Here is a 26,057-nt window from a genome sequence, read left to right as displayed (position 1 = left end):
TCCAGGGGACTGGACACCACCACAGAACATCCTACTTACCCCCAGCATTTGGTGTTTGGAGTCATGCTGACTTTGTACTAGGAAGTTCTATAGCTGCCATAGCTAATAGCTGTTTGTGAGATGTGTCTTCTGGGAACTTTTGTAATCCTTAAAGAAAACAAAAAAAGCTGGCTGTTGCGTTTTTGATAAACCAAAGGTAATAGTAGTTGTAGACGGACACCAATTTGGTCATGTCTGGGAAGCAGCATCTATCAGTCACACTCGGAAATTGTGCAGCAGTTCACAGTTTTTAGACCAGAGTGGGGGCAGATGGGTCAGCTTGGAAGTGAAATTCAGTAGCATTAGAAATATCACTGACAAGGCCCAACAGCAGTAGATGGGGGTTTCCTGAAAATCTAAATACTTTCTATGAAGCTCCACTTCTTGTTCTGCCACAGCAGCTGGAGATCGCGGGGGAATTGTTTCGTTTAATGCAGGAGTTGGGGGTGGGCAGTGCAAATCACTTTATTATATTCTCGCCAAAGGCAAGCCTTATGCAAATGTGCTGACCTACTCCTGAGTGCCAAATGTCATTACTTTGAGAAAATGTTAATTTTTTATATTATGATCATTCAGCTATATCCTCGGGCAAAAACAGATGCCATTGGCTTCAGTTGCCTTGGCAGTTCATTGTTTACTGTGGCTCGGGTAGAAGAATATTGTGGATACTGTAAAACTGTGGATACTGTTAATTTTTGTGCTATATGATGTTTTAGTTTTTTTATTTTACTTTGAGTTTTAATTGAGTTTATTGAATATTTTGTAAACCACCTTCGAGACTGTTTGGTCAAAACGCAGTCTGTAAGCAAGTGAAATTAAAAAAAATAAGGGTTGTGTGACCAGTGTTCCCTCTAAACTGAGTTAATGTGAGCTAGCTCACAGTTTCTTAGCCTCTGGCTTACACATTTTTGTCTTAGCTCAGGAAGGATGTTTCCAGAGCAAACTATTTTATGCAGTAGCCAAATCACTTGCTCACAACTTTAATGTCAGTAGCTCACAAAGTAGAATTTTTGCTCACAAGACTCTGCAGCTTAGAGAGAGCATTGTGTGTGACCTGAATGTTCTGTGCTCAGTTTAAAAACCGATGTGAAATGTGTGCTTAGTAGAGACAAGGCAGCATGCTCTTGAGACTAAGATGTGGAAATTGAGCTCTGAATTTGATTCTCCCATTCCAATCATCCGATCAGTGTTGGTGAGAGGTTATTGATAGTACTGAAAAATGTATGTCTGTTTTTTTTGGAGACAGCAGATTACCAACACCGTGTTGCTTCATAAGGAAGGAATTAAATGCTATGTCTAAGTTCCAGCTGAAATTTTCAGCTGATACTCTCTTGTGAAAGTCCAAGTATTACTTTTGCGGTGCTTTTCAAATGCTATTATTTTGATGCTTATGTTCCCTACTGTCTTCTTTTTTCCCCTTCCCCACAGTCAAAAACACTAACTGCAACCAACACGGATACAGCGAATGACGTGATCCTCATGGCCCTGCAGCAGCTGGGAATTAATGTGAGATATGATGACTTTTTTAAAAAAATGTACATTATGCTTAGCTTCTTGGAAAGCTTCCGCTCCATTCTGTCCACATCTTTTGTGAAGTGAGGCCTCCAGAACTGCACACAGTATTCAAGGTGTGGCCTGACCAATGTGGTGTGCAGCAGGACTATGACATCTTGTGATTTGGATGCCTTTGTTGGTTTACTCCAAGACTGCGTTAGCCTTTTTTGCCATTGCATCACACTGATAGCTCATATTTAGCTTACAGTCCAAGATCTTGTTTGCTCACATACTGTTACCCAGATGTAGAATTCTGCACTTAGCCTTGGTGAGCTGCATCTTATTCACATTTCGCCACTTTTTCGGTGTGTTCAGAACTTCTTGAATTCTGTATCTTCTTGTGTGTTCGGTCCTCCTCCCAATTTGGTGTCATCAGCAGATTTAATGAATAGTCGCTCCACCCTTTCATCCAGATCATTCATAAAAATATTGAAAAGTACCGGGCCTAGAACCGAGCGCTGTACTCCACTGAATACCTCCCTCCAATAAGATGAAATGCCATTGACAACTACTCTTTGGGTGCATTTCTCCAGCCAGTTCTCTATCCACCTAACTAACCAAGAGTCCCCCCTGCCCCCGTTTACCCATCAGAACATCACAGGGAATCCTGTCAAAACCTTTACTGAAATCCAGGCAAACAGTGTTGACGGCTGTAACAGACAGTGAATGGTTAATGCTTTGACCCGGTCTGAGAACTTTGAGTGACAGCGAGTTCAAATGGAATTCTACAGTTGAGAGTGTCAATTAAGAGTGGCAGTTGAGAATGGGAGTGAGAGCAGTGAAGTTCAGTTAAGCAAAATGAGAGGATCAAGGAGAACCCTGAATTAGGGAAGTGGAACTAGTGGTCCTTCCCTGAGGGAAATGGGTCCTAATAAGAAGAACAAATCAGTCAATCCTCAAAGAAATCAACCCTGACTGTTCCCTGGAAGGCCAGATAATGAAACTGAAGCTCAAATACTTTGGCCACCAAATGAGAAGGGAGCACTCACTGGAGAAGACCCTGATGCTTGGAAAGATTGAAGGTCAAAGAAGACGGGGACGGCAAAGGATGAGATGGTTAGACAGTGTCATCGATGCAACGAACATGAAGTTGAGCCAACTTCAGAGGACGGCAGAAGACCGGAAGGCCTGGAGAGAGCTCGTCCATGGGGTCGCGAAGAGTCGGACTCGACTGTGCGACTGAACAACAACAAGAGGGGGTGATCCCTCTCAAATGATTAAGAAGGAAAATTGGGACTTGTGTGTATGTTCCTGCCTTCACAAACTTAAGTATGTTTGAGACAAAGAAGCTTATGCCTGTTTATTTAAGTAGTGACTGCCAAGAGATCTCTCTCCAGTTTTAAAGACCTGTCTATAGAACCAAACAGCTATTTTATTGTGACAAACTATTGTTTATAATTATAAAATATTACATCATTCCTGTTGCCTGTTCATCTGCCAAGTTGCAAACCCGATACCTACCTGACCCTTTTCCCCCATAGAAGTGAAATAAAGCAGTTTGTTTGTTTTGAATTACTATCAGCCTCTTTTGTGCCATAAACTGACATAAACATATGAAGGATTTTTGTCGGTCCCTCAGTTCCCTAGGCTGGGCCAGTATATATCTATTTATATTTAAACAACTGGGTGGAACAGATAGCAAAACAAAGAAGAAAAGGGACTGTTCAGCCAAGAAAAACAAAAAGGGAAGCGGGGAATCTTTATAAGGGCATTCCCACAATCCAGTAAGCTTGTCACTCGATCAAGGAAGAAAACGAGGTTGGTCTGGCAGAACCTGTTTGGGGCAAATACACACTGACTTCCATGTATCACCAAGTTGTCCTTCAGATGCTTGCAGATTGACCCCTTTAAAATCTGCTCCAATATCTTCCTTGGGACACAGGTCAGACTGACTGCTCTGTTGTTTCCTGGATTATCTTTCCTCCCTTTTTTGAAGATTGGGATAACATTCACCCTCCTCCAGTCTTGTGGCACATCTCCCATCTTCCAAGAGGTCTTGAAGATGATGGACAGAGGCTCTGCAAGCTCTCAAGAAAGTTATTCGAGCACTCTAGGGTGCAGACCATCTGGCCCACAGGATTAGTACTCAGCCAGTGCAGCCAGGTGCTTCTCAACAACCTCTCTGTCCATGTCAACCAGCAGCTTGGACATGGCGTCTTTGTCAACCATGTCAACTAGCAGCCTGGACCTTTCCTAGTACCAACTTTAGATAAGCCTGTTCTTCAGGGAAAAACAGAGACAAAATAGGCATTGAGCCTTTCAGCTTTCTCTCTGTCTTCTGTCAGAGTTTCTCCATTTTCATCCAACGGTGGTCCTGTTGCCTCTCTTACCTTGTGTTTGCTCCTCACATAGCTGCAGACACTTTCTTGTTGTAGTGAGGCTCCCTGGACAACCTCAGTTCTCTCTGAGCTTTGGCCTCTCTGGTGGCTGACCCTCAGATACCCTCCTTTAGAGCTATGTCCTTCCCTCCATGTCTTCCTTTTTTCTTCCTTAGCTCCTCACAGAGTTCTCTGTTCATCCACATCGGCTTCTTGGATCCCCCAAAGGTGTCCAGCTTGTTGTAATAGTGGTGGTTTGAGCTTGCAAGAGCCCTTGTTTTAGGAGAGCTCTGTGCCAGCACAGAAGCCGGCCGCAATTGGCAGGAGTCTTCCAGCCGTGTGAGAGGCCTGGCAACCCTACTGGTCTACAGCAGCAGCTGTGGCTGGCCCTGTTGTGTTAGATCTGCAGAGCCACACAGTGGCTGTCTCTTGGCTATTAGACGGGTATTTGCCTGTAAGGATTCCCAGCATGCCATCTCCTTCCACTTGCACAGTGCCTTCTCCCTCGTCATCTCCTTTGTCCACTACTTGCAGCAAGGGAAAGTCCTCCCTCTGGACACTTGTAGTCCCATCCCCGTCAAAATGAGATGTTATTTTATCAGATAGGAAACATGGCGTAGGAAAAAATAAGTATTTCGGACTTGTGTATTGCAAGAAAGGCTGGTGTAGGAGTTAGGAACTGTCGGCCAACACTCAGCTCCCTGAGTGATCCCTATAGGATTTCGTGCGGGATTGAGATGTGTATGTCTTTTGTGATCGCTGAGGTTGGTTTTGGATATTAAGGGGTTGCCTTCTGTGGGGAAACACTGCTAATGGAAGGAAAGAAGGGCAGTTTTCACCAATTTCCCTCCTTTACCTGCAGACCTTCAATCTTCGCCTCATGCTGTTTCTGGGTCAACATTTCAGAGATCATTTTGGGGTGCAGTGGGCAGGGAAAGGCAAGAAAGTCCCGTCCTGCCGATAGGCATCCCTTCTGTTAGTGGAGATTTAGCACTTGATCCAAGCCAACATTTGCATCTTTGATGATCCTGTCAAGTTCCAGCCATACAGTTATTGGAACTTATTTTTTCCAACATCTTCCCATCTAATTTAGATTTTAACATTGATCATGACCCGGTTGCTTTCAGCAGTGATTTACTCTCTGTAACTGATTGGAGCCTTGACCTGGATAGCCAGGTTAGCCCGATCCTCTCAGATCTTGGTATTACACCAAGGAAGTCCAGGGTCATGAAGCAGAGGCAGGCAATATCAAGCCACCCCTGAACATCTCTTGCCTTGAAAACCCGACAGGGTTGCCATAAGTCAGCTGCAACTTGATGGCACTTTACAGACACCCAGTTGATTGGAAACTGTGCAGGAGAGATCCAAGTTTGAGGAAGTTCTGAAATTGAGTACACAATGCCAGCTTTTGTCACTTGTTTGTATATCTTTGTTTTATGTGTGGCACTGGCCACATAGATTCTGACACTACTTTTGCTATTTCATTATTCAGTGCGTGTATTTTATATTTTCTATGGGGAGGGTCTTTATTTTTCTTGCTTTCCCCCAGTTTGTGTCGAGGGAGTGTGGCATTTTCAGTCAACACAGTTGATAACCTGGCTGTAATAATTCAGTGGATCAGTAACTGTTAGCTGAAAGCGGGCTTTCCTGAGTAAGATGCCTCTGCCTTATAGCAGACAGACTGGGACAAGCTGACAAGCCTGTTTTGTGAGGAACAGTGTAAGCATTAGTCATGATGTCCACCTCAAGGAAGTAGTTCTCCGTCCTTGTCTTGTACAAGAAGCTGCTGGTGGTGGTGACTTGTATAAATGGGGCTGCACAGTGTGCCTGGCGAATTTCCATTTTCCAGGCTAATTCCAAGGCAGCATTTTCTTGTAAGAAAGATCAGTCCCTTAAAATATCATGTATTACCAGACACATAGGCTCATCTGAGCCCTGCAGTTGCACTTGACATCAAGAAATTGAAAATGAAACAGCTGAATATATACAGGGGGAACAGAAGGGCAAGTTTCTTTTTCATATCCTTCTGCCTCATTCTCTCCTGGCATCTTGCTGTGCAGCACCAGGCAATTCTCCAGACCCTCTTTATTTTCCTCCTGCTGCCTGCTTGTTAGCTTAGCAGTGCTTCTAATCTAAACCCCTGAAAGTGCTGTGCCTGTCAATCACAGGGCATCTCCTTCTTGGCTCTTCAGAGCTGCTGGCACTACAGCCAACCGCTTGGCTCTGTCAGCCACAAACACTCCACACAATTAGCTCCCCCCCCCCCGCACATGACTGCGCTATGCATGTGCATACCCTTGCACCTGGGGATGGTACCACACAGAAATGACTCCCATGGAGCTAGACAGGTGTATGAAGGGGACAAAGAACTACAGGGCCACTGCAAACAATATGTTTCCTTTCTTCCTCCCCAGTATTATGATACTGGCTTTTCCTGCTGCTGTGAGAAAGTGCATACACTGTAATGCCATTTTCAGCGGCAGCCTTGCATTCCTGATACATTTCACACATATATAGAATCAGGAAGGGCATACTTGAGAAGGTGACTTGTCATCATATAATGGTTTCAGCCCCCTGGAACTTCGCCCCACCCCTGATTGCCTCTGTTAACATTATACAGTGGCTTTCTGCCATAAAAATTTAGCTCACAGGATGGTATCATAGAATGCCCCCCCCCCATTTTATCTTCACAACTGTCCTGTGAGGTTGGTTAGTCTGAGCAAGTGGCCCAGGTTCATCCAGATAGATCAAGATGCGTAGCCGTGTTAGTCTGCCTGTAGCAGTAGAAAAGAGTCCAGTCTTACCTTAAAGACTAGCAAAATTTGTGGTAGTGTCTGAGCTGGATCTGAAGAAGTGAGCAGTGACTCACAAAAGCTCAGACCCTACCACAAATTTTGTTAGTCTTTAAGGTACGACTGGACTCTTTTCTACAGGTTCGTCCAGTGATTTTCATGGCTGGATGGGATTACAATTGAACTCCAGACAACAGAGATCAGTTCCCCTGGAGGAAACGGCTGCTTTGGAAAGTGGACTCTGTGGCATTATATCCTGCCGAGGTCCCTTCCCTCTCCAAACTCCTCCTTCTCCAAGCTCCACCCCCAAATCTCCAATTTACCAAATCCCCAAATTACCAAATGGGAATCAGCAACCCTAATTATGACCCCTGATCTTCCCCAACCAGATTCAGCTCTCATTAACGACAGCACTGCTTCTTCTGACAAAATCCTTTGTGTTACATTGCCATTGTGTTATTTTGTGTGACTGAAGCTGGGCCCAAGCTGGGTGCCCAACCCCAGGCCATGTCATGTGACTTGCCTTGTTTATCTACATGTCAGGCATGCAGCAGGATCACAGTTGTGTGATTTGAGGCACTTGTTAAGCAGCTTCTTCTACCAGTGGGGACAAAGGAGAACAGTACCCCACTTGGCAGCACAGGAAGCCATGCTGCCTCTTTGTGTCCTGTACACACTCCTGTAAAAGTGGCACAGGTGCAACGATGAAAGGTCTCGGCTTCATTTCTCAGGTGTCTTTTGCCCTGGAGAGAAAGTGGGAAGTCACAGCAGGGACACACACACACACACACACCAAGGAATGGATGCTGAGGTCTCAGCCTCCCCTCACCACCCAAGCTGTTCTGAAAAGTACAGGAGATATGGAGGGAGGCAGGATTGGCAGCTAGGCTCATCCAGGAAGCTGCCAACGGTAGGTGCTTTTCTTCCCTGGCCAGTACAGATATTTTCAGAACTTCATGCATTCTTGCATCATCTGACTGTTGCTGCCATGCCAGATGGTGAAGGCTCAAAGTCTGTTTGGGAGAAGTCTCTAGTGTATCAGGTTTTTGGATATGTGGCGATCTTGTTACATAACAGGCTTTCCGGCTTATCTTCTACCCAGATGCCTAAATTACTGCAAAGGAAAAGTACAAAGGGAAACAGAATGTAAAAATATATCTATACAGAAATTCAGCAGAACCTCCCCCCCACACACACACAGTTTCTCCGTTCTCTCCATGTCACTAGACTCTGTGGAGTCCCAAGTATAGAAGCATCAGCTGCAATGCAGCCACATTTGTTATTGACTCAGTAATACCTTGGTCGCATGCAGTCTTGTGCTAGACGAATAGTTTGCATAATATTCTGCCAACTGCAGAATGCCTGCAGACAGCTCCAAGCTTGGTAACTGGCTGCGCCAGACCACCATTGGCAAAGCTTATGAAAAATAATTTCTACATTGAAGTGTTGTGTTGTGTGTGCCCCATTCTCTGGCAAGATCTGTTACACCTGCATTCAAAGCACAAGATGTAACATACAATTTACCTCTTGGTGTAGTGGTTAAGAGCAATGGATTCTTATCTGGAGAATCGGGTTTGATTCCCCTTGTCTCCACATGAAGCCAGCTGGGTGACCTTGGGCCAGTCACAGTTCTCTCAAAGCTTTCTCAGCCCCACCTGCCTCACAGGGTGTCTGTCGTGGGGAGAGGAAGGGAAGGTGATTGTAAACTGCTCCAGGACTCCTTCAGGTAGTGAAGGGCGGGTTATAAAACCAACTCTTCTTCTTCTGCTTCATTGTAATAACTCTGGGATTGTGTTTTTTAAAGGGCTCTGAAAAAGACTACCAGCTCTGGGTGAATTCTGGGAAAGAAGACGCACCATATCCTCTCATTGGTAAGAAGGCTTTTAGCTTTTTCCCTTTATAATGATACAGTCAACTGACCTCTTTCAGTAATACAACACAGTCATTAAAACAAATAGCTTTGTGCATGTTTGGTTAAGATAATTCCTTCATCTACCAGGATCTATTCCTAATGACTTTTTAAAAAGTAGTTTTGTCTTTCAGCTTTATATATAGTGGCTTGGATCAAAAGTGTTTCCATGGACAGATGGATTTCTGCTTGTGAAACAGCTTTCTCACCTCTTCTGTCCCAAAAGGGAGAAGTTGAGAATGCCACGCTCCACAGACAGATATCCTTCCTTCCATGGAAATGTTCTGTTGCTGACAAGAAAAGCGGTAACTAAATCTTCTGCTGAATGGCCTGGTACGGTAGCTAAAAGTGGAGTAATGATTTCATCTCAAATTACTTTACAGTAATTACAGAATAACAGCATACAGGCTACCGTTTCTTTTATCTCTGCACCACAAGGATATTTTTAAACAGTTTCTGGAAGTATATTTTACATTTATTTTGCCTAGCTAGTTCATTTTCAATCCTGCTCCTTCCCCAGGCCCTCAGGTAGGTGAGGATAATTCAAAAGGAAAGAACTTGCCTAAAAACAAAGTGCCGTATTAAATTACATCTCCTTCACACCTGCTTAATCCTGACTGTTGAAAGCCAGCCCAAACTTTCAAGGATATTTTGCAAGTCAGGCAGAGAAGTGTGCAGGCTCAGAATCGGAGACGTTTCTACAGGAAGGCCATTCCAGGGTTGTAACTTCAGGCAGCCGCTACCAGCACCTCTGTCGGGGGCAGGTGCTGTTGGGTGGCTCAGTCAAAAGGGCTTGAGCTCCATTTTACAGAATAAATGTCCATTCATTGAAAAGGACATCAGAAGTACAGAAAAATAGAAATGTTGTTTCCTTGCCCGGAGATTGCCAGGCCTCACCTGGAGGTTGGCAACCCTAGATAGATCACTGGTCCATCAGGTTCAGTACTGTCCACTCTGGCTACCAGAGTTAGAGAAAAGTCTTTACCAATGGCTGCTCCATTAAGAACTAGATTCTGGGGTCCTGCCACAAGTGCCACATACCTTCCCCAAACAAAGGGCAAGTCGATACTGTTAAATGCCTCTAGTTAAGATATACTGTCTCATTAGAACCCTTTTTTACTGTCAAAAGAGACTTGCCTTGTTCAAGGATTACAAATTGGGGAGCCGTTAGGTAATCATTTATATCTCACATCCAAAGGCTGTCCAAAACAGCCTACAAGTATAAAATACGTTTAAAAACCAGAGAAACTGCTGTGTTAATCTGTTGCAGGAAAATTAAATCAGTGTCTTGTGGCACCTGGTTTTAAAATAAACCAAAAGTATTGCAGATAAAGAAATAGCACTGTTTTGCCCTGACATAAGTTTAATAAAACTTGCTTGTGGTCATTAAAGCTCCCTCAGAAGGGCAGCCAGTCCTCTTCAAGCCGAAGAAGGGAGACAGAAGAACAGGGCTGTCTTCATTGATCCCCTCACCAGAACGGATGGTCTGTTTTTAGACTCTAGATGGGCGAGAGCTGACTGAATCGAAAGCTTGTTGGGGAGCGGGGATATTGCTGAAATGCGATTACTGTGATGCCTTTTACATAGGGCTGCCTTTGAGAATAGGGTTGCCAGGCAATGCCTCGCAACTGGTGAGAGGGCTGTTGGTGAGGAAGAGGGGGGAGCTGTGTTGCTGGCTGCGGTGCTACGTGCCTCCCGGAAAAAGAACTGGAAGTGACATAGGGGAGCTCTAGGAACTGCTGGAAACTCTGGCAAAACGTGGTGCCGCAGCCGGTGTTGCGGGATTGGTGATGAAACGGTTGGAGCACCTCCGCTATGAAGAAAGGCAGAAGAGATTGAGACACGCCCGCTTTAACGTGCTCCCCTCTGCGGTTTTAGCAGGAAGATTTAAGAAAATCCCCTACTCTGTTAGGTTTTGTGATTGTGATTCAGAGGAGATTGAAACAATCGAACACGTATTCCTCCACTGTAGTTTGTATGATGACATTCGGGCAGTCTATCTAGAAGCCATACTTAAGAAAGATGTCAAACAATCAGATGACAGAATGTTGTACCGTTTATTGGCTTCACAAAATACAGTGGTTATTGAAGCGGTGGCTAATTTCTGTAACTGCCTTATAATGAGGAAGTTATGTGTTTAATCAATGAACTGAAGGGTGACTGTTTATGACTCTGATCCATGCCAATAAAGGTTTTGAATTGAATTGAATTGAGATTGAGACACCTCAGTTAAGAAAAAAGACAGCTGCAGGGGGACATCATGATGGAGATTTATAAAATCATGCATGGGGTGGCTGGAGAAAATCGGTAGAGTTTTTTTCTCCCTTGCTTGTAACAGTAGAACTCAGCGGCACCCAATGAATGACAAAAGGAAATACTTCTTTACACAAGAAGTGATTAAATTGTGGAATTCACTGCCAGTGGATGTAGGGAAGGCCAAAGGCACAGACGGCTTTAGAAAGAGGTTAGACAGATTCATGGAGAAGAGGCCCCTCAGTGTAGAGGAAGTTATGTGTTTAATCAATGAACTGAAGGGTGACTGTTTATGACTCTGATCCATGCCAATAAAGGTTTTGAATTGAATTGAATTGAGATTGAGACACCTCAGTTAAGAAAAAAGACAGCTGCAGGGGGACATCATGATGGAGATTTATAAAATCATGCATGGGGTGGCTGGAGAAAATCGGTAGAGTTTTTTTCTCCCTTGCTTGTAACAGTAGAACTCAGCGGCACCCAATGAATGACAAAAGGAAATACTTCTTTACACAAGAAGTGATTAAATTGTGGAATTCACTGCCAGTGGCTGTAGGGAAGGCCAAAGGCACAGACTGCTTTAGAAAGAGGTTAGACAGATTCATGGAGAAGAGGTCCCTCAATGTATCCTAGCCATGGTGACTAAAGGGGAACCTCCATATACAGAGGCAGCAAACCTCTGAATAGCAGCGCTGGCAGGCAGCATCAGAGGAAGGCCCCAGCTTCTGTTGCCTGTTTGTTGGGAGCTCCAGGGCAACTGGTTGGCTGCTGTGTGGTTCTGATTCAGCAGGGTTCTCCTTGTGTTCTTATGCAAAGCCCAGGTGTTCTCCCACGGAGCTGCCCACTCTCCCCATTTTTGTAGCTACAATTTTGAAAGCAGATGGAAAGAATTTTAGTTCACAGAGCGTCTCTGCAAGCCCAAGACATAATTTTCTCCTACCGAAATCGTATTAGGCACAAACCCTGATCACATTCTCGACACCTTCCCTAGATCTTAAATTAAGGCTGCCTGGATCCCTCTTTCCATCTCTATTTGATTTCCAGTGGGAGTTGCACAGAAGGCAAATTGCGGCCCTGGCTGCTTCAGCTGTGCTCCCTGACTGCCATTCCGCCCACAAGCAGATTTCTGGCTCCATAGCTTCGAAATCAATGTTAGATGATTAATGCTTTGCAGTATTTCACAGAGACGGACAGGGAGACTGGCTGTGGATGATGTTGACTCAAGAAGGAGCATGTTTGAATTGATTCGATGGTTCTGATAACCTCCTGTATCCTTTCAGGGCTGTAGATCACCTTGATGCTGGCCTGTGCATATTTGCTGTGATCCGAAATACAGTTGAACCATAAGGCCACAAGGCAAAGTTAGATTTGGTGCTGAGATGAACTTAACAAAGGAGCTGAGTGCAAGGCACGGGAATTTGCTGTGAGGATGGGAAATTCCTTGCTGTGAAAGTCCAATTAATCCAGAATTCTGCCTCCAACACCAGGCAGCCAAAAGCTTAAGGGTGATATCTATTCCCTATCCTCAGTATGTAGCATTCAGAGGTATACTGTCTCTGACCATGGAGTTTCTGTTTAGGTATCATGGCTAAAATAGCTAGTCAGTTCTCATAGTACCACTCCATTTGTCACTTGTTGAGCCATAACGTGAATTATCTGACCACCCCTGGCCGCCTCCTGTTAAGGAACAGGTAGGGAAAAGTATTGGAAATCATTCAAAGGGTGATTAAGGGCTTAGAAAGGATTACATGGGAGGAAAGTAAATGGGCTTGTTTGGCTTTGAGGAAGAAAGTCAGAAGTGGTTTGAGAACAGACTTCAGATATTGAAATAGTTAGAAGGCTGCCGTGTTGGATTAAAGAGCATGGATCTCTCTGCCAAAGCTGACTCTGGAGTCTTGTATTCCCCCTCTTTCCCCCCTCCCCTGATACGTTCTGTCCAGCCATCCGAAGTACATTGTGAGCCTTTGTCGAAAATGGGCAGGACAAGCTTGCCCGAAGCACACCATGAATTGGCCTTTTGGCCCTCCTAAATTAGGGGAGGATTTTCTGCAGCGTACAAATGCATGGTTTGTTTTTTCCTTTTTGTTTCTTTTTTTAAAAAATAGAAACCCATACTGAGGAACGTTCTTGTTACGAAGCTCAGAGAAAGAGAGAAAAAGCATCTTTCATCGAACATCCAGATGTTTTTTTCACAGAGCACAAATTGCAAACTTGGCTGTTGGTGTCATTTTCTTCTTTTTTAGCATAGTGTGAGGTATATAACAAGCTTCAAACTGACTTCAGTGTTCTCACAGTTACTTTGAAAGATAACTGTAGCTTGTTATGGATCCATACTCAACTCCTTTTTGAACAGATGTACAAACTTCCAAACTGGATGAAACCTCACAGGAAACTATTCTTGCTTTTTCCAGGAGATACTGGCTGTGCAGCATACAGTGAGAGCCAGTGTGGTGTTGTGGTTAAGTGTGGCATGGATTCTAATTTGGAGAAGTGGGTTTGATTCTCCACTTCTCCACATGAAGCCTGCTGGGTAACCTTGGGCCAGTCACAGTTCTCTCGGTCCCACCTACCTCACAGGGTATCTGTTGTGGGGAGGGGAAGGGAAAAGGATTGTGAGCTGCTCTGAGACTCCTTCGGGTAGTGAAGGGCGGGATATAAATCCAATCTCCTCCTCCGGGCTGGCCCTTGTGGCAGTAACAAAGCCCACCTCCCCACCTGGCTGTCCTGAGTGCTGATTGGCTGGCCCGTGTGACAAACTGTTAAGTGTTCTGGTTGTGAAAGAATCTCCTCAGAGATACTGTGTAGCAGCAGCCCTGCATTCTCTGGGGTGCTGTGGTTAAAATAAATAAATAAATATTCCAGGCTTTTGGTTGTTGTTTTTTCCAGGCTTTTGGTTGTTGATGTTGTTCTACTGCTTCTGCTCAGTTTTTCTTAATGCTCTTGTATTTCATTAAGGTTATTTATGTTGGTCTTTTGTGTTATGATCATATTATTCTCTTTGTGTGCTGCCTTCAAGGCTCTTCCTGAACAGAAAAATGGGTTTTAAATGTTCCAAAGAAATAATAATTGCGAAGCCACCTCCCCATTCCATCATGCAGGGCTGTGTTTTTGGAGGGGTTTCCCCTTTGTTTTTATGGGTGACTTTTAAAAGATGCCAAATAAAACATTAGAATGGCTGAATATGCCAGGTACCTGAGGAAGGAAAGTTCTTTGTTTGTTTGTTTGTTTGTTTGTTTAAAGCAAAGATATCCGTAGTGCATGAAAGTAGCAGAAATCCACCTTGGAATTGGAGACAGTAGAGGGTGTGGAGAAATAAAGTTTGCCCTGAAGCAGGAAGATCTGTACCTATTCCTAGAGAGGCTATACAGTCTGTCTTCATCCTGATTTGCATCTCCTGAAGTATTAGCTCACTTACAGTAGCCATTGCTACAGGTTAACTTTTGTCCTGTAGCCCACCCGGCTGGTTTGCTCACCATCACCTCCACCTGCTTCTACCCAGGCTTTAGGTTTGCTGTCCCCGCTTGGGCCCAGGTCCTAGGGAGGGTAGGGAACTCAGCGGGGGTTTGATGTCATAGACTCCACCCTCTGAAGCTCCAGGGGAATGGGTCTGTGTGGTCTGGAGATCAGGGGTAATTCTGGGAGAACTCCAGGCTCCACCTGGAGGCTGATGACCCTACTGCTCCTCCATTTCTCCTGCAGACCCAAACAGCTCTTCCCTTTGCTCTGCCACTGGGCTCCTCCCTCCCTTGGGGCTGTACTCTGGTCCACCCCTTCTCCCCCAAGTGGTAGGGTGCCCAGGACTGCAACACCACCTTTCCCTCCGAGACTGAAGGTGGGTTGCGCAATCTAAAACAAAGGAGGAAGAACAATGGAAAACATGCAACCAACAGACAGTAAAACTGGCTTGCAAAATTAGAAAACAGTGCACTAGAAACAGTGAAATGCATACAAAGTAGCAGTGTGGTCCATACAAAAATGCTAGTAGCGGTTTATGTGGTAAATAGTAACGGGTGTGCATAACTCCCCCTGGAATCAGTTGGCCTGAAAAATGCTTTGTTTTGACAGGATGGTACCCAGTGTGTTTTAGTGGGCAGAATACCATCAATATGCATGGCCTGTTACAGATTTATGTTACAGATCCTACTTCTCTTTCCTCAAAGTTTGTATACTGCAGTCAGACGAGGAGGGGGAGGCTGAGGGAAAAGGTTAAACAAACTGAGACTGAAACAGTGAGTTACATTTTTAGGAAGAAAAGTTAGAGTGGGTTATCAGAAGAAGCAGGGTGAGGAGATGCAACTGGAAGCTGGCTGAGCGAGTGTCGGCTGGGTCAAGAGGGATGAATACGTTCCTTCTGAGGTTTTTAGAGAATAAAGATCATTACGACATCCTCCCCAAGAAGTATTCTGGCATTGCCCTGAATCTCCCCTCAGCGTCAATGAAAATCCTCTTCCTCTTTCTCTGCGCAGGACATGAATATCCTTTTGGAATTAAAATGAGCCATGTTCGCGACACTTTGCCTCAGATGCAGGGATCAAAGGACCGCACCTGCCCTCTGGACCTTCAGGGGGCCTTCCTGATAGAACAGCTGCCCCGGGAGCTTCAGTGCCAGTTCATACTCAAGCCAAGCCGCCTGGCCTCCGGCCATCAGCTGAACGGTGAGTCTCTCCCCTCACAGAAGCCTCCTTCAGAGAGGGCCTGGCAGATTAACGCTGTGTTGAAACCGACCAACGGAAGGAGAGCACACCAGAGAAAAGAGAGACTATGCGAGACAATTTTCTTATATTGCTGTGGGGGGAGGGGGGAACGTGGGGGGTGTCTAGGCATTCTTTTCTTATTAGGAGGAGACTTAAGATACAAACATGCCTAAGCCGGCAAGGAAATAGCCGCATTTTTCTATTATGTAGTCTGCTGCTCATGAATAACTAGAGATTTTGTTCAAACCTGCCGTACCCGGCCTCCTTTCCTGGTAGCAAGGGCAGAAGGTCTGGGGCCCAGTTGCCCACTCGTCCATCAGTTTTCATAAGCCAGTCTGAGCTTGAGAGCCTCGTGTGAGTAGCACTTTGAAGGTGAAAAGGATAAGGCAAAAATAGTTTCAAAATTGTATAAGGTTTTATTGGGTATAGGGAAATCACCAAGAGAAGTTTTGAAGGAATATTGGGAAACAGATATTCAAGGTAAAATTTTGGATGAAGAGTGGGAAAGGATTTTTAGGTTACCTCCCTTTGTTACAACGTCTAGGTTAATACAGGAGCAGGGTTTGAAGATGATACAGAAATGGTATTGCACCAGTTAAGCTGTACTATATTTCAAAATCGGGGAGTAAAAATTGTTGGAGGAAATGTGGAGAGATGGGAACGTTCAGTCATATGTGGTGGGATTGTCCTTTGGTAAAAAAGTTCTGGGATCAGATTGGTATAGAAGTGTCAGGGATCGTGGGAAGAAGGGTAAGAACATCTAAAGCAATGGCACTTATTAGTCTGGATGGTATAGGGTTAAGGTTAAAAGAGGAATGTAAATGGATTAATTTGATGCTAGTAGCAGCAAGACAAGTGATAGCAAGGAATTGGAAAGAAGCCGAGGAACTGACGATTAATCATTGGAGGGATAAAATTAATAATATAATAATCTTAGAGTATCTTACGATGAAGATACGTAGAATAAATGGGTTAAAGGTTAGTGAACAGGAGGAGGACTGGTTCAGAAGGATGGCGGGGTATTTGGGAAAGTTTAAAAAAATGGGATGATTAGTCAGTTAATAGGAAATTGAGAGGTTAATTTGATTATAAGATTAAGATGGAAGTTTAATAGAGCAATAGAGTTGTACTTGGATTGATTGTGATATAATACTGTATGGATTTTTATTTATGTATCTATTACCTGGAGGTCGCACATGGGTGGTGTTGGTGATGGAATGTTTTATGAAGTTAAACAATAAAGAATTATTTTAAAAAATGAAGGTGAAAAGGAAAGGGGTGGGAGAGAGAAGAACATATTATACTTGGCATCTGTGACACAGCGGATTTAGAAGTGTCTGTATTTGGGTAATTCTTTCCATCTTGAATTGTAAGGCAAGGAACTCCTGTATGTCTGCCATGAACACCTGAAGCTGCCTTTTACAGAGTCAGACCATGGGTCTTTCTGGTTCAGTATTGTCTACTTTGGCTGACAGTGGCTTTTCAGGGTTGGAGGAAGGTCTTTCCTGACACCTGGTGCTGGAGACCTTTTAGTTGGAGATCCCAAGGACTGAACCTGGGACCTTCTTCATGCAGAGCAGGGGCTCCGCCAGTGAGCCATGAAATCCCTATACGTTACAAAGGCCCAAATGTCAGCAACTTCTTTTTTGAAGTATTGTAGCCTTGAATATCTCTGTTAGCAACCTGAGTATCCCAGTCTGGCCTGAGCTTGTAGGCTTGGGAGCTAAGCCAGGGTGGCCACAGTCAGTACCTGGATGGGAAAACTGGGGTTGCTACACAGAGAAAGGCCATGGCAAACCATGTCTGCTCATCTCTTGCCTTGAGCCCCCCATGATTGGGGGTCACCATGAGTCAGTTGTGATTTGATAGCGCATTCATCTTCATTTCTAAAAAGCATCACTAAGCTGGGAGAATAAGGCCTCTTTCTGCTCTTCCCCACTGCAAAGCCCACCCTCTCGCCCAGCCCTTCCTCCTGGCTTCATAGTTTGCTATTTATGAAGCAGCCAAGTCTGATGTACATTATCCCCAAATTTCCCCCTCTGCCTTCATTGGCCCTGACCTGAATGGCCCAGGCTGGCCCGACCTCATCAGATGTCAGAAGCTAAGTTAACGGCCCTAGTTAACTCTTGGGTAGGAGACCACCAAGGAAGCTCGGGGTTGCTATGCAGAGGCAGGGAGTGGGAAACCACCTCTGTTTACCTCTTGCCTTGAAACCGCTATGGGGTTGCCATAAGTTGGCTTTGACTTGGTGGCACTTTCCTCCACCACCACCACCACCATCTTCACTGGTGCAGATACTCTAGTTCAGGAAACTGAGTTGCCCAAGTCTCAGAACCGGGCCCATCTTGAGCTCTGTCTGTTTACTTATTAAGATGATCACGCTCTTAGCATTCTAAATGTCTTTATATGAAACATACTGTCTACCTCACCATTTCCATGATCTCCAAGAAGACAGTACCTGCCAGCTATTTGAAAAATGTAGGTTCTCTTGCATTTTTCAGGTATGCCATCTCAGAACAGCTATGTGGCTATAGAACCTCCAGGGTGCTACAATATATATGAAGCATAGCTCAGGATATATTGTGTACTTGCATTTTCAGTATTTTCTTTGAAACCGTGAGGACTGGAACCTTGAGAATCTCAACATTTAAAATCTTACCACACTGAGCCCTGGAGATTATCATTTGTGATGGGATTTAATATCTAATAGAGAATTCTCAGCCTTCATTTTGGAAACAGGAGTAATTAAAAGCTGTGGCCTACGCCTGCTGATGGTTCTGGGAACACTCAGTGCTGCAGTGCTGCTAAAACTAAGTGGATGTGAAATCCTTCCCTCCTGCTGAGACACCCCAGGAGAGCAGTTCAGGCTTTCCCAGAATTTGGCATGATAGAGCTTTTCATAAGATTTAGCGTGACCGAGGGTTCCAAAACAGGAACACATTGCTGCACAGACACACTCCAGCTCTGCTTGTCTTGTCAAAGTCAACTGGCCAAGTCTCAACCTGGCTACAGGAAGACACCCAAACCATTTGATGTCAAAGGCACCTTGTCTCTTAGAGAGCTATTTTTCTGCAAGTTGATAGGCACTTAAATGTCTGCAGTGTTTGTTTCTCAGCAAGACCTTTTGTATTGATGCTGCTACCATTTCATGCGGTATATTTTATTGCCATGGACTGTCTGGCGTCCAAGTACTTATGTAACCATCTGTTCCAAGGCAACAGAGTATAGTCACTGGTCTCATCAAACCTTGGTAACTGCAGAAATACTCCAACATTACTTTTGTTTTTGTTTTAAAAAACTTGGGTAGAGAAGATTCCAAAATTGCTAAATAAGCAAGCATTCTGTTTTCTTCTGAATAATCAAGATATTTCTTAATAGATTAAGAACATAAGAGAACATCAGAGACGCCAATGTTGGATCAGGCCAAAGGCCCATCCAGTCCAACACTCTGTGTCACACAGTGGCCAGAAATACCAGTGCCATCAGGAGGTCCAGCAGTGGGGCCAGGACATTAGAAGCCCTCCCACTGTTGACCCCCCCCCAAGCACCAAGAAGACAGAGCATCACTTGCCCCAGAGCCCCTAGCTATACCTTGTGGCTAATTAAGACACAAAGATAAGGGGAATGTATCTTTTAATGTGACGTGTAGATTAATACACTGTTGTTTGAGAGCTGTTGCAGACGGCTTTCTTGGGAGATGATCCCATGCCTGTTTATTCAGAAGGATGTCATGCTGAGTTCAGTAGAACACTGACATAATAGTACATGGCGACATTTGCTGTAGTCCCGATCCGGAGCCAGGAGCATGTTTTCCTACCCTTGTGTAATAGACAAAGGGTAGCTTGACTTCAAAGGATAGCTGTGTCCCATGGTTGTCTCTTAAAGCACTTTTCAGCCCCACTATTCTGCAAACTGGAGCTGCGGTGGCTCAAGTGGTTAAGACGCTGAACTGCAGGCTGTGGAAGGTCGGTAGTTCAGTAGTTCGAGACCCGGGTGCTGCATGATGGAGTGAGCTCCTGTCTCTAGTTTCAGCTCCTGCCAACCTAGCAGTTCGAAAGCAAGAAATTGCAAGTAGATAAATAGGTACCACTTTGGTGGGAAGGTAACAGCGTTCCATGCGCCTTGGTGTTTAGTCATGCCGGCCACATGACCACGGAAACGTCTTCGGACAGCGCTGGCTCTTCGGCTTTGAAACGGAGATGAGCACCGCAACCCTAAAGTCGGATTCGGCTAGCTTTCGAGCAAGGGAACCTTTACCTTTACCTTTATTCTGCAAACTACAAAGGCGGTTTTCAGTGTTCTGGTGCCTAGGCTTGTCATTTACTCACTGACAGTGGGCAAGTTCCCAGTCTCAACCCCCACCACCACCCTCATTATTTGAGGAACAGGAGAACGAAGGAGGATAGCATCCATGGTGATGTTCTAGAAACAGATTGGAAAGATTCCTAAAGTGTCACTTGGAAGTGATGTCACATCCTCTGTGACTCTCTAGGAATTTCCCCAGTCGCTGTGGTCTTTACCATAGAGATTGGTAAATTCCTAGAGCATCACAGAAGATTATGAACCTCCACTTTCCCCAGTTTTTTTGTCAAGTCGCAGCTGACTTATCGCAACCCTGTAGGCAAGAGACATTCAGAAGTGATTTGCCATAACCCGCCTCTGTGTAGTGACCCTGGTGGTCTCCCATCCAAATATTGACCAGGGCCAACCCTGCTTAGCTTCCTAGATCTGACAAGATTGGGCTCTAGCCTGGGCCATCCAGGTCAGGGCACCCTCCCCAGGCACCACCCCAAAAATCTTCCAGCATTTGCCAGCACAGAGCTCGCAACCCTGCTGGTGTCTGCTTTCTGAATCAATTTTTGGCCATGCAGTCCCATTTCAGCTTTCCAGTGCTTCACAACGCATACGTGAATTTCGATCTTCAGCGCTACAGCATGAGCGCTCTCAGTGTTTAAAGAATTCTCAAAACTAATTTTTAGAGGACCAGTAATGGGGGAGAGGATGTTTCCGATGTTTCCACCGCAAGTGATGTCATGGGCGCTGTCCATGACACTTGGCACAGCCGTTTTCCACAAAGCATTTGCTGTCGTAACTGATGTGCTATCGTGCTGCTGTTTTCTCAGCAATACAGAATTGTGAGTTGAGTACTGAGAAAAATGCTCTTTCCTTGCAAGTGCTGTCTTGAGAAAGGGCAGCTAAACTGTGTGGAATTATTTGAAAGCACAACCCACCTGCCGAGTGAAGAATACTAGCACTGTAGAGTTAGGGCACAATCCATAGGGCTCAAGCTGCGCTGGGATCTGTGCACATGAACTGAGAGGTGAGCCAGCATCTCTCTTCTGCCAAGTAATAAGACAGGCACAGAGAGAAACCAGATTCATGCAGTTCCCATTACTGTCACATTTTCTTATCCCTCCCTTGTCCCCAAGGAGCTCAGGGCAATGCTCATGGTTCCCCCCCCCCATTTTGTTCTTGGAGCAACTCTGTGGGGTAGACTGGGCTGTGTAAGAGTGATTGGACCAAGGGCAGAGTAGAGATTCGAACCCAGGTCTCCCCTGCGTTGCATGTACTCTAACCATTATACCACAATGCCTCACTACTTATTCTTACATTAACACTGAAATCACAGAAGAACGTTTCTAATTTTAAAGATTCTGCCCCACCTTTTGGTCAGGTGGTCCCAAGTGCAACACAGATTAAATGCAACACAAAACAAGAAAAAAAGATCGACTCAGCAGGGCTTGGACTTGTGGTTCCGATGTCCTTCCTCTTATTTGTTTCTCCCTGGGAAACCAAAAGCGGAGCACAGGGTGGTTCTCTCTGGCAGGGAGGGAGGAAGCAAATTCCTCTGGGTCTGCTGCTTCTCTGGCTGATGGCTGAGGCCAGATTGGTGTTCTCCAACAGGTGGTACCCTTTTGGGGGATGAATAGATGTGACCCTTGGACCCCTGACCGTAGCAAAACGGCTCAGGACCGGAGTCTGGTCACACCCCTCTGTAATTATTATCCCAAGTGAGAGCAGAGGCAGTGGGTATACTCATTTATGGTGGCCCGCAGCTATTCCAGCTTGGCCATCAGGCCAGAAGGGTTTAGGGGATGGATGCAGATGCAGCACCTGGAGAGGGCTAAGGGAGGCACAAGGGCTGAAAACAGAGTAGCTAGGCAAGAAGGCTGGTTTGTCGCTGAAACCAGAGAGCTGAGGATTTCCGGGAGTGTTTATAAAGTGGAGAATGCTGTCCTTGAAGCCTCATCTGTCATTTGTAGGTGAAGCATCTGCAGTTCCCTCTGCTGGCCAGCTGTCATGGTCACATGCATAGCATGCATCCCACTTATTGCTGAAAATCACAATTCTTTTTTAGGTCGGGGGGGGAGGGGAATTAAGTGTCTAGATCTCATGGTTCACAACATTGAATAAACACACACACATGCACATAAATGTGTCCTCAAATTTCCCAAGCAAGGTAAGCACAGTAGTAAAATTTACCAGACTTCTGTTTTCACATCGCTGTGATTTGTTTTCATTTTACATCATGGAATGTTTTATGGAAAGAATTTTCACCAGCCACTATAAGTTTTAAAACGGAGCACATTTGAAGTCAGGTGACTTGACTGCAAGCTTTTAGCAAAGAGTCTTCCATTCCCAAGGTAAAAGTGAGCTATGAGTGCATGTTGAGCAGACAAAGTGACTATTTAGCCTAAAAGCACGATTAATATTCTGCTGCACATCAGGGGTATGGAATTAGGATGAACAATAATGTTTGGTCTGATGGTCCCATTCCCAATTTTAAACTAATCGGGGGGGGGGGTGTTCTTAAAATGTGCATGAGTGTACATGGCCTCCCAAAATGCTCACGCAACTATGTGCAAACTTTCTCTGCCTTGTAGACAAATTCATTCTCATGACTGCATACAAGCATAGAGGCTTGCACAGTCTCCCATCTTTGCGTGTGAATTCACCCCTGTGCTCAGGCACATATGTGCACCTTGTCTTGTCTGTACATGCATAAGCAGTGGGCTGGAGTCTGTGAAAGGACTGCGTCTCTTTCCCATTTTTACCTCCCCCTAGCAGTTCTCTCCAACCATGAGAAAATTTATTCCCAGAGTTGCAGGACCTGTGTGGACTAACAGCCCCATTGAGAAGGGGGAAATGGGACGGAATGGGTCCTTCCTGCCTCTTCTGGGAGTGGAGCTGCATTGACAGAAGAAGGAGAAATGGCAGTTCCATCCCATTTCACCTCTTCACTGCAGCCTCCTGGTACGTGTGGCTGGACATGGATCCCACAGGACTGGGGAGAGGGAACATGGGAAAGACCTATGCATGCCAACACCTTTAACTGATGGGTGGGAGAATCCCAGCCCACCATTTGCAGTGTGGCAGTGGCAGTGGCAGACTAAGATTTGGGAGACCCGGTTTCAAATCTCACTCTGCCATTAAAACTTGCTGGGGTGACTCTGGGCCAATCTAACCTACCTCAGTAGGGAGCTGGTTGTGAAGATGAAATGGAAAAGGGGAGAACAGCCTTGTAAGCCGCTTTGGGTCCCCATGGAGAAGAAAAGCAGCTTATAAAAGGAGTGAATAAATAAAATAAATCATCTCCGTGTAGTGTGTACCCAAAGCAGAAATGAAAACAAGTGCGTACTAACAACCCTAAGTGGATACCCTGAACAGGACTGCACTGCGTTTAAAGAGCTTGTAGCTGGTTTCTATTACTAATGCAGGAAGGATCTAGATGCAAAGAGAGTCAGCAGGCTTGATTTTTCATAATCCCATATGTGCCAGCAACAGGGTTTCTGTCACTAAATGCAGTTCCTGGAAAGTCATCTTAAGCCCAAGCATTCGCCTCTTTGTCACATACCATACAGAGGAGACGAAAACCAACTCTGTGGCAGCCATTTTCGTTCCTGAAACTTGCCTTCGCATTTCCAGAACCATAGCAACCACTAAAATAAGGGCTGTAATATGAATTCCTTTTCTCCTAACAGATTTTAAATGAACGCCTTCTTTCTTTTCTCAGAGTTAAGCCAAAAGCCATTTAAAAGGAAAAGGTCAATTATCAACTGGGCCTTCTGGAGGGGCACAGGAGCCCCACTGGACAATGCGCCACCATCACCAACCTCTCCTTCGTCAGGGAAGCTCTTTGGCCTTTCGCTCTCCACCATCTGTGAGAATGACAACCTGCCCAAGCCAGTCTTGGTGAGTCCAAAGGGCTGAGAACTGAAAGTCTCTTTGACTGCTTTAACACAGGAAGAGTAGCAAGGAAGTTCTAGCATGTACCGTGAATGGGAGTGGTTTGGAAGGCTTCTTTGATTTCCTTGGCTGCTAGATGGATCTTGTAGGAATTGAGCAGGTTGCCTGGGGAAGTGTTATCTACCTCTGCAAGTTATGCAGGTGTAAGTGCTAATTTCTTTGTTCCCCATATCTCAAATCGGTGTAGTATTAAATAATTTATTGGACCATTTTTCTGTTGTCTTTCCATGAAAAGCATGCTCCAGACAGCTTATGGAATGTGCAAGGCCTGCTCTGCTCTGACACGGCATGCCTGCCCTCCGCTGTCCTGGCTAAGGTCAGGCAGGCTTCACAACTGGCCTTGGAATGGGAAAAGAGAGGGGGTCACAACGCCTTTATCCTCTTCCTTCCCCTGACAGGCTCACTCGCCCTTTCTCCTGAGTTGTGTGCACTCAGCTTTCTTCCTCCCTGGCCTAGCTTGGAAGCCCTTCTTTTATCTGAGCCTGGGTCCCACCTCCCCCCCCCCCCCATTCAACCCTGTCTCCACTTCCCTCTGGAACTGATAGAGGGAGGTGGTCAATTACCTGCTCTCCAGGCTTGCCAACCTTCCATCTCCTTCCCCTTCTTCCTGTTGCTTAGGGCGGGAAGCCTTCCTTCCCTGTCCGCCATCCGGGCTCAGCCTGGCTGCAGGCTCTTCTTTACCCTGGGTGACTTCCCACCTCTCTTCCTGCCACTGTGGTTGCTACCAGGTTGGTTGGGGCCCTTGTTGCTCTCACTGCTTCCCTGCTTGGTTGCCAGGCCCAAACAGGGACATCACTGTGCAACGTCCCCAACGCAATAACATCACTTCCAGGTGACATTGTCACACTGGGATGCTCTGGTACTTGGGCATAATCTGTGGTTTGGAAGGCAAAAAACCATAGAGTTTTGCTCAAAAACCAGAGCGCTGTGCGTGACATCACCAATGTGATGATGTCACTTCTGTGTGACATAATTGAGTTGGGGATGGTGAGTGTGACACCCCCCGGAATGCCCCCCCCAAAATTATTGGGTTGATACTTAAGAGCTTCCCAGGGATTTAAGTGGTTGCCAAAAAACTAGGAAATGCTGTTCTAGGCTGATCCTGTGGGCACATTTTCTACTGCTGAGGCAAAACACCTCCTGTCAGTAGCAGAAGAAAAATGGGTTGGGGTAAGCGGTAGATTTCAGCTATGGTGGCCAGGGCTTTTTTTGTAGAAAAATTCCCCCGCTGCGACAACGAGGGGACCTGACAACCTTAATTGGTTGTGTGTGGGGGGGTCAAATCAGGGCTAGGACCTGGACCGGACAGAACATAGTAAGCACATTCTATATAAGCATAAAATCAAATGTGAAACCCTTGGTGTCCTGCCCAAGGTCTTATTGGGTTGATATTTAAGAGCTTCCCAGGGATTTAAGTGGTTGCCAAAGTGTTCTAGGCTGATCCTGTGGGCACATTTTCTGCTGCTGAGGCAAAACACCTCCTGTCAGCAGCAGAAGAAAAACGGGTTGGGGTAAGTGGTAGCTTCCAGCTATGGTGGCCATACCTTGGAGCCCTGGTTGCCTGCTGCCACTCAGTAGACTGACCAGGGGAAATTAGGGGGGAGGGATAGGCATCATGCCAAAAACTGCAGTGTCACTTCCAACACAGACCTGGAAGTGACATCAGTGCAATGTTCTAGGATTTGATATGGTAAAACCATAGAGTTTTGGAATCCTAGAGCTGACACAATGACATCACTTCCAGGTTCATGCCAGAAGTGACATTGCAGTGTTGGTGTGATGCCTATTATCGTGTTCCCCCTCCCCCTATACCTCCTGCTGGTTGCTGGGAATGGCTGGCAAGCCTACTTTCATCCCAGATTCTGTCTCTTGGTCAAATATCGCAGTGCTTTGATGTGGGTCCCCAAAGCCTTAGTGGCTCAGTGAGTTGGTAGTTCAGTATTGGTTGATTCTAGACTACCTCTTCTTCCCAGATTTGCTGGGTGCACAGATGCTGCAGAATGAGGAGAGAGAGACTGTGCCATTTAGGATTGCGAGGGTTGCCAGCTCTGGGTTGGGAAATACCTAAAGATTTTAGGGGTAGAATCTGGGGAGGGTGGGGTGTGGGGAGGGGAGGGGAGGGATCTAAGCTGGGCATAACGCCATAGAGTGCTCCCTCCCAAGCAGCCATTTTCTCCAGATAAATTCTGCAGATAAATTGTAGCAGAGGGAAGTCTGCAGGTGGCAACCCCTGGACGCCAGCAACCCTAAT

The 26,057-nt window shown here is 45.6% G+C and overlaps 1 protein-coding gene across 1 annotated transcript in view; it reads left to right on the top strand.

The window, feature by feature from the left end:
* Positions 1-26,057, top strand: part of ARHGAP20 (Rho GTPase activating protein 20) — a 129,363-nt gene that overhangs the window by 92,834 nt on the left and 10,472 nt on the right. Inside the window, exons 7-10 of the mRNA XM_015429488.1 lie at positions 1,468-1,545; positions 8,508-8,574; positions 15,332-15,520; positions 23,574-23,752. Coding sequence (XP_015284974.1) covers positions 1,468-1,545; positions 8,508-8,574; positions 15,332-15,520; positions 23,574-23,752 — 513 coding nt within the window. The remainder of the gene's footprint in view (positions 1-1,467; positions 1,546-8,507; positions 8,575-15,331; positions 15,521-23,573; positions 23,753-26,057) is intronic.

The sequence above is a fragment of the Gekko japonicus genome, unplaced genomic scaffold (genome assembly GCF_001447785.1).
Source record: "Gekko japonicus isolate JY-2015 unplaced genomic scaffold, Gekko_japonicus_V1.1 scaffold237, whole genome shotgun sequence".
Lineage (NCBI taxonomy): Eukaryota > Metazoa > Chordata > Lepidosauria > Squamata > Gekkonidae > Gekko > Gekko japonicus.
The sequence above is the reverse complement of the archived record's forward strand: the minus strand, read 5'-3'. Positions and strand labels throughout refer to the sequence as shown.